The 14,489-nt window shown below is 46.2% G+C and overlaps 2 protein-coding genes across 2 annotated transcripts; one reads left to right on the top strand and one right to left on the bottom strand.

Moving 5' to 3' along the window:
• Window positions 1-722: 722 nt before the first annotated feature.
• On the bottom strand, window positions 723-1,276 carry LOC139112649 (uncharacterized). The gene is made up of 2 exons (XM_070673729.1): window positions 1,078-1,276; window positions 723-994 (listed from the first exon to the last, which is right to left on the bottom strand). Exons 1-2 carry the CDS (start codon window positions 1,274-1,276, stop codon window positions 723-725), a joined length of 471 nt encoding a protein of 156 aa, XP_070529830.1.
• An 8,255-nt stretch (window positions 1,277-9,531) lies between these two features.
• Window positions 9,532-10,085, top strand: LOC139112650 (uncharacterized). Its single transcript, XM_070673730.1, has 2 exons — window positions 9,532-9,730; window positions 9,814-10,085. Exons 1-2 carry the CDS (start codon window positions 9,532-9,534, stop codon window positions 10,083-10,085), a joined length of 471 nt encoding a protein of 156 aa, XP_070529831.1.
• Window positions 10,086-14,489: the final 4,404 nt, after the last annotated feature.

A 14,489-nucleotide genomic window follows, 5' to 3' on the forward strand; every position in this document is an offset into this window, starting at 1 on the left:
CCAAAAGTACTGCAGTCCTTTCGTAGAGTTCCTGAGATACCTGGTGAGCTAGTGCACCAGATGCAGCTTCACGGCCCTCACCAATCTGCGCGCGACGTGCATCATGCAAGGCTGTGTGATGTTTCTTATCGCACACAGTGCATGTGCGCCGAGACAGGCAGTCGACAACCCTGTGTTTGCTTAAGCAATTCAAGCACACCCCATTAGCAAGAACGAACGCATTGCGGTCTTCAGCGCTCTTCTTCTTGAACGCAGAGCATCACAAAGTGATTCTTTCTGCACAAGAAGCACCTTTTCCGTTCGGATTTTACGTAATCCTTGCGTGTAAGATGAGCTCTCACAGATTTTCCTCCTCGCTCACTGGCCCTGATTTCCGAGGACGGCTTCTACGGCCGCAAAATCTCCGGAGTATGCAGCCGCTTTTCCAAGAACCGTATTAGATCCTCATACGAAGGCGGGACAGTACTCTTGCCAGTCAAGGACTCCCACTTCTTCCGAGATTTGGCGTCGAGCATCTTTACCGTGATGAAGACGAATAGATCTTTGCTAGAAGTGATGGGGCGGTTAATACTCGCCAATGAACTCACAGTCCCAGTCATGGCGTGGTACAGCTTGCATAAGTCGCTGGCCGACTCGGCTTTTATTTTTGGCAACGCTGTGTAACTGGGGAAAAAAGACCGAACGAGCAATCTTTTGTTCTCGTAAAACTCGTATAACGCTTTTCAAGCAGGAGCGAAGTTTTCTGCGGTCAGCTGGTATTGTCGTAAGAGCTGCTGAGCATCGCCCTTTAAACTTGATTTGAGATAATGAAATCGAGATACGTCGGACACCGTGAGGTTGTCTATAATGAGCAACTGGAACAGATCTCGAAACTCTAGCCAATCTTCGTAGCGCTTCAAAAATGCCGGAATGTGCACTTTTGGTAATGGCGCTTGAGCTGGGTCCTGCACTACTGTCTTCGGCGCAGCTTCATGTCTTTGACCCCTCTCTAGGGCTTCCTCCATATCATCAAATCAGCCTTTTGACTCAAGAAGGTTTCTTCTGCCCTGTCCAAGGCATTAGACTGGTGGTACTCACTTGTTCGGAGTTCCTCCCAATGCTCGTGGCAAAGCTTCTCATGGTGCTCTTCAAACTTCTTCCATTTCTCATTTAACGATTGAATTGATGCTTTGATCAGCGCGGCATTGATTCGCTTCGCGCCCAATTTTTTAAGATTAGCTATCGTACGGCTCATGCGTCCTTCAAGATCCAGCTGATCTCGCAACAGTTTCTCCATTATGAAAATTTACGACCACGCGAAACGAATGTAATCACGAAATCGCCGGAACCTCGAGAATCCGGCTCAAAGACCAAAAATGTTCTAAACTGGTCGGAAATTTCCTTCCAATTTTCGAGGAGAAATACGAAGAATTGCAGACAGTTTATTTTCACCTTGAATAGATATGTTTATTCAAAAGAAGTCCAATTCTCGACACAAAGAAAAGAAAAGAAAACAGAAACACGAATCGTCGAAGCGCAACGAATACAGATTATAATGAGACAAGCGATCTCACAAAATAATAATTCGACGAACTGCACGCGGTAATTAAACGCTTCCGATCGAACTCTGACACACTGGTGGTGCGCGAGGCGCGAACCCCCTTTTTATACAGTAAAACCTTCGAGAAAGTTCTCGGAAGCTCGAGAATACATAAAATAGATAAAACATATGCGAATTACAAAGGCCTTTGTCTATTCGGCATAGAGTATTAACCCAACGCTAAGACCAACGACCGCGATATAAACAGTACATACAAAAAAAAAGTAAATAAGCAAAGCGTCGAAAAACATATCCACATCGAAACCAACGAAAGAAAGTATCGAACGAGACGAAGGAAACAAGACAAATGCTATTGCATATAAATTTGGGTGAATCCCGAACAGAGGCAAATTCAATGATATACGGGATATTTCATTGGCACTATATAAAAAAGTAAAGACCGCTTAAGTTCATGTATTTTTTAATTATTATAATAATTAAAATACGATACATTATATTATTTACCTGAAACTATTTACATTAATGGAAACTGTTTAAAAGCATCAATAGCAATCATGTAAGTAACTTCCTCTACAAAGATAATTCCATTCGGAGACAGTACAGTATTTAATAACGTCTGAAGGCCGTGCGTTGCTCCGCATGTTAATATAAGTTGCTGTCTCAACACAGAACTGCCATATCGTTTGCTCAAAAATTTAGCTAGCTCATCACGACATTCCCACAGGCCTGCTGTAATGCCATATTGAAAAAGATAATATTTCCCTTCTTTTTCTTCTTCCTCCTAAAACAAAATAGTCAATTTTATCAACATTGATTACAAAGTCTTAATAAAAAAAACTTTCTGGTAAATTATTATTCATTTTAATTAAATAGCTTTACTGACTTAATTACACGTCTTTTATATATCACTTCCACCACATATCGTACTATTTCTAACTACACGCGTCCTCGTGTACGCGAGGTGGGTTTGTTCGGCACGCCCCCGGATTCATGTTACAGACGTGATACTAGTGACGATCACCGCGTATGATTATCTGACAGCAACTGCCCGCGAGCGGTGACTTGCTGGTATTTAAATGATATCCGAATCTTTACTGTCAGCAGGTTGCATGGCCGTAACTCGGTTACCGGGCCAAAGCAACCTCAGCCATTTCGGCAGGTCTCGCAAACTTTTCTTCTTAATTATTACTTTTATTATCTTTTTCGATTAAATGTAAGTTGCTGGTACAATCTTCTTCGAATTATGTTGCGAAATCTTATGCTGTGCTACTTTTATTGTTGTAGCGGGGTTTGGGTTACAACATCCCTTCCCCCTAGGGAGAAGAAAGGATTGAGTGTGTTATGACATCTCAATCTTTTCTTCCTTAAATTTTCGCATTTTTTTTTCATTTACAGATGTTTTACCGGTATTTTTATGTCCGGGATTTCTTTATTTTTTTTCTGCATTTTTAATCGGGGTATTTCTTTAATTTCTTTATTTTGTTTTTGTACTCTTATCCTAGTGGGCTGGATAGATTTGGTCGTCTCTTTATTTTTTCTGCTTTTACATATTTTTATTATTACTGACGCGCTCAATGTTATTATTATTGCTACGTGTGCGCGATTCGGCGAAAAGGCACACTCCCCTTTTTATTTGTGAGAACAGCTCAGCACTGAGCTCGGCACGGTGCTTCGCTATACGTCGACAACGCGAGAGAAAGTAGAGACGGAACTATTGTCTCAATTCAACAAAAAGGAATTCAACAAAAAAAGAGAAATATATTTACAAAAAAAATTCCTACAGATATTACAAGTTAAATATGGAATCGCGCGAGCAGGAATTGGAGGCGATCGGAAATCTTGCTTTACCCGGCTTTCCCGTCGGAGACCTTCTGGAGCGGTAGATTTCCCGCCCGATCGTCGGAGATCTTGTCCGCGAGCGTCAGAAATCTTGTACGCGAGCCGGAGATTGACGCGATCGCGAACCTTGCCCTGCGATTTCTAGTATAGGAAATAAAAAAAAATGAACAGAAAGATCGCGGATGATCCAACGATCGCGGCCGAGAGAGACGATACACGACGGTGATAACGTGAACACTGCCGACTGACGAGTGAGTTATTTCGAGAGAAAACAGGTCGCGTTTCGGCAGAACCGAGCCCTGGATCGTTGGAACAGCTAAAAGGAAAACAAAACAGGTGGCAAGAGAGCGTATGAAAAGCGAAATGAGCCGACGTTAATAAATTTCACCTGTCGCGGTAAACAATAAGCGGTATGCGGCGACCGACTAATAATAGCGCGTGGAACGAAGACACGGACGGATCGTGAACGCCGATGGAGTTCTAGCGAATTAATAAGAACTCACAGACGATTAAACACTACGCATAGTGTGGCGCGTGTGCCCGTGGTATACAAGATGTTCCAAACATACGTATGGAGCCGGTAAGAGAAGGTAGAACTCGCTAAGACAAAGCGAAAAGTCTTATACTATTTTGCAAAATTCTCAATAGTTATTGAAAAAAAAATTAATTTGTCTAACGCAAAAGCGACAAGGAAGCTACGCGTAAGTGAGCGCGACAGGAAAATGGCTAGGAATGGCGCGCTTGTCACGCTCACTCACTCGCAGCTACCTTGTCGCTTTTACGCCTATACATTTTATACATTAAAATTTTTTTCTCTTAATAACGTTTGAGAATTTTCTAAAATAGTATAGGACTTTTTTACTTATATTTCCAATATCTTTCTAAATCCGCGGTGGTGTACACTTGAGGCGGGACACCCTGTGTAATGGTGCACCCGGCGATGCACCGTTCCGGCCACAACATCGGCCGACGGGGACCCGGGGCGCGGTGCGCCCAAAACTTTATATTATTTAACAGCCGGAATGGAACGGCAGCGCGTAGCCGTTCCGCGGCTAAGTCCATCCGCGGACTTAGTCGAGCTCTCCCGAGCGCCGCCGAACCGCGCCGTCGACGTCGAGGCCCGTCGTTTCCGAGCGCGCCGCTTCCCGGGGCCTCGGCGCCACGCGTCGGGAGACGTCACGAGCCCCGCTGAGCCCCGGCAACCCTGCGCCGTCACTTTTTATGTATAAAAAGTCGACGCCAGGACTTAGCGGCACTGTCCCGATCCGTTCGCTCTCGAGCGAACATCTGATCCTAGAGCACGAACCACGGAGTGAAGCGATCTTCGTCTCGGCCAGGAACTCCTGGCGCTCACGATCTTCTCGTTCCGATCTACGAAGTACGCACAACTAGCTCGTGGGGTGGAGCGCACTTCGCCTCCTTCGAGGACTCTCGATCCTACGTCTGCGTTACGGATAGCTCGAAACCCGAAAGATCCCGTCGCACCGTCGTGATTTACGGGGTGGAGTGCTCTCCGTCTCGGCCAAGGACTTTTGGCTAACGACACCCGTCAAGGTGCACCCTGTTCCAGCGATTTACGTATCATTCGCGATCCGCCGAGTAAAATTACTGTACCGCGCGCATTGAACGAACCGCGCCCATCGCGATCCGCGCCGAAGACCGCGCCCACCGATACGCGACACCCACCGCGCCTCACTTGAGGCATCCGCGACCATCCGCGAATTATCACCTAGCGCACGCGTCGTATCGATTATGATCTACGGATCCGACGGACCCGCCGCGTAATTATACTCGCGTCCAACTCGCACTACATCTTTGTATTCATCTACGTGTATTTATATCGACGTCGATTGACTAAGCGTCCGTCGCTGTTATCTAATAAATTGTCTTCTTACGTTACTGAATTCCGTCTCGATGCATTTACGACCTATTCACTCGAATCCTGCATCCCGACGAGCGTCCCGGGCTCGCTGGCCCGACATTCAAGGCACGCGACGCAACCAGGTCGTTTCACCTGTATAATTATTAACAAACATTAATAAATATTTATATTGATATTTTTATTTGTATATGTATTGCGCCTTTCTCTTCCCGTTTCTCCTCTGTGATCCCTGCGACCCGGTGTTGGTGCCGGTACTAGTAGCGGTTCCGGTGCTTCTAAAGCACATCGCCTTTCACGGCGACGTGTCTGATACCACCGACGTCGTTCTGCTCTGAAATCTTAGAAAATGTAATGTTACGTCTCCAACTCCACATCTCTTTTTTTTCGACACATATTAGAGAATTTAGTTAAGGGGAAGTATACCGTACTCCATTGAAGCACAAAAAAAGACTTTAGAACCTTCCAGAAAGACAATTTTATAACTAGAAATATCCGGGGAAAAAAAAATACCTTCGCTGTCACAGCGTAGCGAGCCGGTGCCGTGTTGATCACGCCGCGCTCGCGTGCCGAACAACTGGCTTCGTCGCTAGCCGCAGCGTCAATATTTTCGGCGCGACTTGGTGTATATCGAGTCACCTCGAATTAATTTCTATTTTTCATCGTTATGCCGGTAAAAATTCGTCTGGAACGATCGAGATCGTTCGGGATCGATTCGGGTTTTGAGCTATCCGTAACGCAGACGTAGGATCGAGAGTCCTCGAAGGAGGCGAAGTGCGCTCCACCCCACGAGCTAGTTGTGCGTACTTCGTAGATCGGAACGAGAAGATCGTGAGCGCCAGGAGTTCCTGGCCGAGACGAAGATCGCTTCACTCCGTGGTTCGTGCTCTAGGATCAGATGTTCGCTCGAGAGCGAACGGATCGGGACAGTGCCGCTAAGTCCTGGCGTCGACTTTTTATACATAAAAAGTGACGGCGCAGGGTTGCCGGGGCTCAGCGGGGCTCGTGACGTCTCCCGACGCGTGGCGCCGAGGCCCCGGGAAGCGGCGCGCTCGGAAACGACGGGCCTCGACGTCGACGGCGCGGTTCGGCGGCGCTCGGGAGAGCTCGACTAAGTCCGCGGATGGACTTAGCCGCGGAACGGCTACGCGCTGCCGTTCCATTCCGGCTGTTAAATAATATAAAGTTTTGGGCGCACCGCGCCCCGGGTCCCCGTCGGCCGATGTTGTGGCCGGAACGGTGCATCGCCGGGTGCACCATTACACAGGGTGTCCCGCCTCAAGTGTACACCACCGCGGATTTAGAAAGATATTGGAAATATAGTAAAGTCCTATACTATTTAGAAAATTCTCAAACGTTATTAAGAGAAAAAATTTTAATGTATAAAATGTATAGGCGTAAAAGCGACAAGGTAGCTGCGAGTGAGTGAGCGTGACAAGCGCGCCATTCCTAGCCATTTTCCTGTCGCGCTCACTTACGCGTAGCTTCCTTGTCGCTTTTGCGTTAGACAAATTAATTTTTTTCTCAATAACTATTGAGAATTTTGCAAAATAGTATAAGACTTTTCGCTTTGTCTTAGCGAGTTCTACCTTCTCTTACCGGCTCCATACGTATGTTTGGAACATCTTGTATACCACGGGCACACGCGCCACACTATGCGTAGTGTTTAATCGTCTGTGAGTTCTTATTAATTCGCTAGAACTCCATCGGCGTTCACGATCCGTCCGTGTCTTCGTTCCACGCGCTATTATTAGTCGGTCGCCGCATACCGCTTATTGTTTACCGCGACAGGTGAAATTTATTAACGTCGGCTCATTTCGCTTTTCATACGCTCTCTTGCCACCTGTTTTGTTTTCCTTTTAGCTGTTCCAACGATCCAGGGCTCGGTTCTGCCGAAACGCGACCTGTTTTCTCTCGAAATAACTCACTCGTCAGTCGGCAGTGTTCACGTTATCACCGTCGTGTATCGTCTCTCTCGGCCGCGATCGTTGGATCATCCGCGATCTTTCTGTTCATTTTTTTTTATTTCCTATACTAGAAATCGCAGGGCAAGGTTCGCGATCGCGTCAATCTCCGGCTCGCGTACAAGATTTCTGACGCTCGCGGACAAGATCTCCGACGATCGGGCGGGAAATCTACCGCTCCAGAAGGTCTCCGACGGGAAAGCCGGGTAAAGCAAGATTTCGATCGCCTCCACCTGCTCGCGCGATTCCATATTTAACTTGTAATATCTGTAGGAATTTTTTTTGTAAATATATTTCTCTTTTTTTGTTGAATTCCTTTTTGTTGAATTGAGACAATAGTTCCGTCTCTACTTTCTCTCGCGTTGTCGACGTATAGCGAAGCACCGTGCCGAGCTCAGTGCTGAGCTGTTCTCACAAATAAAAAGGGGAGTGTGCCTTTTCGCCGAATCGCGCACACGTAGCAATAATAATAACATTGAGCGCGTCAGTAATAATAAAAATATGTAAAAGCAGAAAAAATAAAGAGACGACCAAATCTATCCAGCCCACTAGGATAAGAGTACAAAAACAAAATAAAGAAATTAAAGAAATACCCCGATTAAAAATGCAGAAAAAAAATAAAGAAATCCCGGACATAAAAATACCGGTAAAACATCTGTAAATGAAAAAATGCGAAAATTTAAGGAAGAAAAGATTGAGATGTCATAACACACTCAATCCTTTCTTCCCTAGGGGAAGGGATGTTGTAACCCAAACCCCGCTACAACAATAAAAGTAGCACAGCATAAGATTTCGCAACATAATTCGAAGAAGATTGTACCAGCAACTTACATTTAATCGAAAAAGATAATAAAAGTAATAATTAAGAAGAAAAGTTTGCGAGACCTGCCGAAATGGCTGAGGTTGCTTTGGCCCGGTAACCGAGTTACGGCCATGCAACCTGCTGACAGTAAAGATTCGGATATCATTTAAATACCAGCAAGTCACCGCTCGCGGGCAGTTGCTGTCAGATAATCATACGCGGTGATCGTCACTAGTATCACGTCTGTAACATGAATCCGGGGGCGTGCCGAACAAACCCACCTCGCGTACACGAGGACGCGTGTAGTTAGAAATAGTACGATATGTGGTGGAAGTGATATATAAAAGACGTGTAATTAAGTCAGTAAAGCTATTTAATTAAAATGAATAATAATTTACCAGAAGGTTTTTTTTATTAAGACTTTGTAATCAATGTTGATAAAATTGACTATTTTGTTTTAGGAGGAAGAAAAGAAGGGAAATATTATTATCTTTTCAATATGGCATTACAGCAGGCCTGTGGGAATGTCGTGATGAGCTAGCTAAATTTTTGAGCAAACGATATGGCAGTTCTGTGTTGAGACAGCAACTTATATTAACATGCGGAGCAACGCACGGCCTTCAGACGTTATTAAATACTGTACTGTCTCCGAATGGAATTATCTTTGTAGAGGAAGTTACTTACATGATTGCTATTGATGCTTTTAAACAGTTTCCATTAATGTAAATAGTTTCAGGTAAATAATATAATGTATCGTATTTTAATTATTATAATAATTAAAAAATACATGAACTTAAGCGGTCTTTACTTTTTTATATAGTGCCAATGAAATATCCCGTATATCATTGAATTTGCCTCTGTTCGGGATTCACCCAAATTTATATGCAATAGCATTTGTCTTGTTTCCTTCGTCTCGTTCGATACTTTCTTTCGTTGGTTTCGATGTGGATATGTTTTTCGACGCTTTGCTTATTTACTTTTTTTTTGTATGTACTGTTTATATCGCGGTCGTTGGTCTTAGCGTTGGGTTAATACTCTATGCCGAATAGACAAAGGCCTTTGTAATTCGCATATGTTTTATCTATTTTATGTATTCTCGAGCTTCCGAGAACTTTCTCGAAGGTTTTACTGTATAAAAAGGGGGTTCGCGCCTCGCGCACCACCAGTGTGTCAGAGTTCGATCGGAAGCGTTTAATTACCGCGTGCAGTTCGTCGAATTATTATTTTGTGAGATCGCTTGTCTCATTATAATCTGTATTCGTTGCGCTTCGACGATTCGTGTTTCTGTTTTCTTTTCTTTTCTTTGTGTCGAGAATTGGACTTCTTTTGAATAAACATATCTATTCAAGGTGAAAATAAACTGTCTGCAATTCTTCGTATTTCTCCTCGAAAAATTGGAAGGAAATTTCCGACCAGTTTAGAACATTTTTTGTCTCTTTGAGCCGGATTCTCGAGGTTCCGGCGATTTCGTGATTACATTCGTTTCGCGTGGTCGTAAATTTTCATAATGGAGAAACTGTTGCGAGATCAGCTGGATCTTGAAGGACGCATGAGCCGTACGATAGCTAATCTTAAAAAATTGGGCGCGAAGCGAATCAATGCCGCGCTGATCAAAGCATCAATTCAATCGTTAAATGAGAAATGGAAGAAGTTTGAAGAGCACCATGAGAAGCTTTGCCACGAGCATTGGGAGGAACTCCGAACAAGTGAGTACCACCAGTCTAATGCCTTGGACAGGGCAGAAGAAACCTTCTTGAGTCAAAAGGCTGATTTGATGATATGGAGGAAGCCCTAGAGAGGGGTCAAAGACATGAAGCTGCGCCGAAGACAGTAGTGCAGGACCCAGCTCAAGCGCCATTACCAAAAGTGCACATTCCGGCATTTTTGAAGCGCTACGAAGATTGGCTAGAGTTTCGAGATCTGTTCCAGTTGCTCATTATAGACAACCTCACGGTGTCCGACGTATCTCGATTTCATTATCTCAAATCAAGTTTAAAGGGCGATGCTCAGCAGCTCTTACGACAATACCAGCTGACCGCAGAAAACTTCGCTCCTGCTTGAAAAGCGTTATACGAGTTTTACGAGAACAAAAGATTGCTCGTTCGGTCTTTTTTCCCCAGTTACACAGCGTTGCCAAAAATAAAAGCCGAGTCGGCCAGCGACTTATGCAAGCTGTACCACGCCATGACTGGGACTGTGAGTTCATTGGCGAGTATTAACCGCCCCATCACTTCTAGCAAAGATCTATTCGTCTTCATCACGGTAAAGATGCTCGACGCCAAATCTCGGAAGAAGTGGGAGTCCTTGACTGGCAAGAGTACTGTCCCGCCTTCGTATGAGGATCTAATACGGTTCTTGGAAAAGCGGCTGCATGCTCGGAGATTTTGCGGCCGTAGAAGCCGTCCTCGGAAATCAGGGCCAGTGAGCGAGGAGGAAAATCTGTGAGCTCATCTTACGCAAGGATTACGTAAAAATCCGAACGGAAAAGGTGCTTCTTGTGCAGAAAATCACTTTGTGATGCTCTGCGTTCAAGAAGAAGAGCGCTGAAGACCGCAATGCGTTCGTTCTTGCTAATGGGGTGTGCTTGAATTGCTTAAGCAAACACAGGGTTGTCGACTGCCTGTCTCGGCGCACATGCACTGTGTGCGATAAGAAACATCACACAGCCTTGCATGATGCACGTCGCGCGCAGATTGGTGAGGGCCGTGAAGCTGCATCTGGTGCACTAGCTCACCAGGTATCTCAGGAACTCTACGAAAGGACTGCAGTACTTTTGGCCACAGCTCGTGTAGCCGTTCAAGATATGAATCCGACGTGACTCATCACGTCCGCGCGTTAGTAGATCAAGGATCAGAGACGTCGCTGGTGATGCAGAGTTTGATGCAACAGTTGAGGCTGCCGAGGGAGAGAGTGAGCGTTGCAATCTTTGGGGTTGGCGACCGGCAGACTGGAGTAGCCCGCGGCAGGGTTAATCTGCGGATTTCTTCGCTCTCTGGTGAGACTGATTTAAATATTCGCGTGGTAATAATGCCTAAATTGACTGTTTATGTCGGTTTGTCAAGTGCTGCCGTTCGCGAGTGGCCGCATCTCTGCGGTATAACGCTGGTTGACCGAGACTTTATGTCGAGCGAAAACGAATTGATGCTCGGTGCAGATGTCTTTGCCGCGATTTTGCGACCGGGAATAGTGCAGGGAGGAAGAAAAAGCCGCTTGAACCCATCGCCCAGGAAACTAGTTTTGGTTGGATCGTCTCCGGCCCGGTGAGACACGAGAAGTGCACTGTTGCAAGCAGTGGTATGAGTTACGCGATGGGTGATCCGTTGTCGGCATTGGTGCGTCGATTCTGAGAACAGAAGAAATTGCCGGAAAATCAGCCTGTAGTGTCCGCGGAAGACGTAAAATGCAACGAATTTTTCGAATTATTTCATTTGCGTAACGCGTCCGGGAAATACATTGTGCGACGTCCACTACGTGAGGCGGTTTTGGACCTTAAAGGCACACGTGCCTTGGCTCACCGAGCCTCTCCGAGATAAAAGCGTCGTTTTGCGCAAACCCGGAGTTTAAAAACGGTACATTGCGTCTATGCGGGGAGTATTAGAACACTTGAGGCATGTCGCTCGCGAAGGACGCGACAACTCAGTACGAGCATGCTTTCTTTGCACCATAAAGTTTTCAAGGACAGCGGGCCAACGGCAAAGCTCCGCGTTACTTAATGGCTCCGCTGAATTGACCGGAGCTTATCGCTCAACAAAGCTTTTTACGGCCCCAATCTTTTACCGATTATAGACGTGTTGCTGCGGTGGCGCAAACACGCTTTGTTCTTCAGCGGACATAGAGAAGATACCGCCAAGTTGGAGGTGCATCCTCCAATTTTCTTTGTAGAATTAAGTTCGCAAAACCGAGGAAATTACTTTTTGCTTTAACAAAGCTTCCATTTTGAAATCGACCTAACCAATCCCAGTTATGGACGCTGAACAGCAGCAACACGACCAAATGCAACAACAGCAACGCTGACCATATACTGCGGGAAGGCCTGGAGAATCAGAAAACCCAGAAGGTATTGCTTCCCCGCCAACAAGCGGGAACCTTCAACAACCAAAGGTTGCGACCCAAAGCTTACGGGCAAAACCTCGACGAGTACCTTTAAACAATAAACCAGCCTACAAGACTGGAGGCGAGTTTGTCGAAAGACATCCAACCTAATACCGAGACTCGGCGCGGAATAGCATTTCTTTTGTAGAGTCAATGTCCGTTAGAGAAGCTAGCAACGATACTCGATTTGAGCCATCAGCAACGCACGCTTATTGAAATATTGAGATTGTGTTACGCTGAATTGTTGTTAGACGACTTTAATACTCAGAAGACTCTACCAGAGTATTTGAACTATTACGCTACAGCGCTTTACTGGTTCAGGCTTATTAGCCTAAAGGTTGCTTTCTTCAGACAACCAGTAACCCAACTTGAGAAAGACACTCTATTACTTATAGAGAATGCGCGACTCGCGGTGCCCCATGAGGCATTCTGACCATCGCGACCCACAACGCATTCTTTGGCGGAAATGCAGCTCTCAGCCTGTCAGAGAATATAGGTTGAACACCGTCATATACGGATTGATTATCAGCGCCTTTTCTGGCTATCCGTGACATGACAAACTTGCACGAGACGAAAATGCTCGCTTCCCCTCTCTGAAAAAAGCTAGTAGAAGAATCGTATGTGACGACATTTTATCGGGCAGTGAGTCTTTAGAGAAAGCGTCCCGAAGGCTATACGAACTGCGAGAGCTGTGCTTGGCGGGCGGTTCCCGCTGAAAAATGGGCCACTAATGATATTTGCCTGCTTGATCGTATTCCTGCTACGGATCTGTCTTGCCGGAAGTCCAGACTTGGGATCTTCAGACCAGTTATGCGACGCTGGCCTACTCGTGGCATTTTAAGTCAGACGACTTTTTCTTTCAGCATACGGATGCAGCCGGCAGAATAAATTACGAAACGTACGGTATTTGAGCAGGTACGCAATTGTCTGGATCCCTTGATGGCTGGTGCCCGCTGTGGTGAGGGCGAAGATTTTCATCCAGGGACTGTGGCTGAAGGGATTAGATTGGGACGCTGCCCTGTCTGAAGATGATCTTCTGGCAAAGATATGTGGAGGCTATCCCTATGCTGGCTGAGCTGCGTATCCTCGCTGGCTCAGAATGAATGTGAGCGCGGCGAATTGAAGTACACAGATTCGCCGACGCTTCGAGAGTGGGCCTTTATGCCGTGCTTTTCTACTTTCGGTCTCGTCTTTTTAGGGACCTTGAGTAGAACTCTACTGTAAGGCGAAAACTGCGTGGCGTGTTCAGCAGATTTCCATTCCTCGGTTCGAATTGTGCGGCCGTTGCTGACGAAAGTGGCCAAGCACTTGCTCCGTCAGTTTGGCGTTGCAACTGCCCCGATTCATTTGTGGTCCGATTCCATGGTCGCAATGGGATAGATACGGCGTCACTTCTCGCGGTGGACAACCTTCGTGGCCAACCGAGTGTCGGAGGTGCAGTTAGTCCTTGCCGGATGCCATTTGGCATCACGTAGACGGTACTAGCAACCCGACTGGACTGCGTCTCCTGGAAGGCTAGATCCTGAGGAGCTTAAATCACTAGAGCTGTGGTGAAGTCTCGCTTGGCTATCTGGTTCATCTAATTGGGTGGCTCACGCGAATATTGCGATGGAGGACGCTGATTTGCCCGAGGCTCGGGTTAAGAGCCATCATTGTGATGCCATTGTGAGTTAGGTGATTCCGGAATTGTTGCGCAGGTTTTTTTCGCTGCCAAAGCTCTTGCGTGCCTCTACCTGGTGTCTCCGGTGAACAAGGTCGGGCGTTGCGATGGCCTCTTGAATCCTTGGGCTATCTGTTGACGAGCTTCAACGCAGCCTATCCGCATGGGTGCGCATGACCCAGACTGCGCATTTCGGCCGAGATGAACTGATTGCTTCAGTAAAGGGTCTTTCCCGGCCACTCCCTGTCAAGCTGATTCATTTCTAGATGATTGAAGATTGTTACGAGTAGGTAGAAGATTGGTACATTCTTTGCTGTCTTACGATGAGAAGCATTCTGTCATCTCTACCAAAGACCTGTGATTTCACACAATTGGTTGTGTCTTCCTGTCACGCTCGAGTTCCTTTGCATGGAAGTGTGCAGCAATCCCTGACTTCTTCGCCAGCGTTATTGCGCCTGGAGGTCGGTTATTGGTCAAAGGACACATTCGTTGCGTGCGGTGTGCGCGATGGCGGGCGCAGTATCACAGCAGATCATGACTGACTCTCGCCATTAAACCGGCCTTCACGGCTTTTTCTTCACATCGGCATAAATTATGCCGGTCCTATCTTGATGCGGATCTCCAAGGGGAAAGGGCGTCACAAGGCCTCCAAGGCATTTATTGTCGTTTCTTATGCTTCTGTACTCGCGCTGTGCATGTGAAATTGCGTCTGA

The sequence above is a fragment of the Cardiocondyla obscurior genome, unplaced genomic scaffold, assembly GCF_019399895.1.
Source record: "Cardiocondyla obscurior isolate alpha-2009 unplaced genomic scaffold, Cobs3.1 scaffold33_214576_698314, whole genome shotgun sequence".
In the NCBI taxonomy this organism is placed as follows: Eukaryota; Metazoa; Arthropoda; class Insecta; order Hymenoptera; family Formicidae; genus Cardiocondyla; species Cardiocondyla obscurior.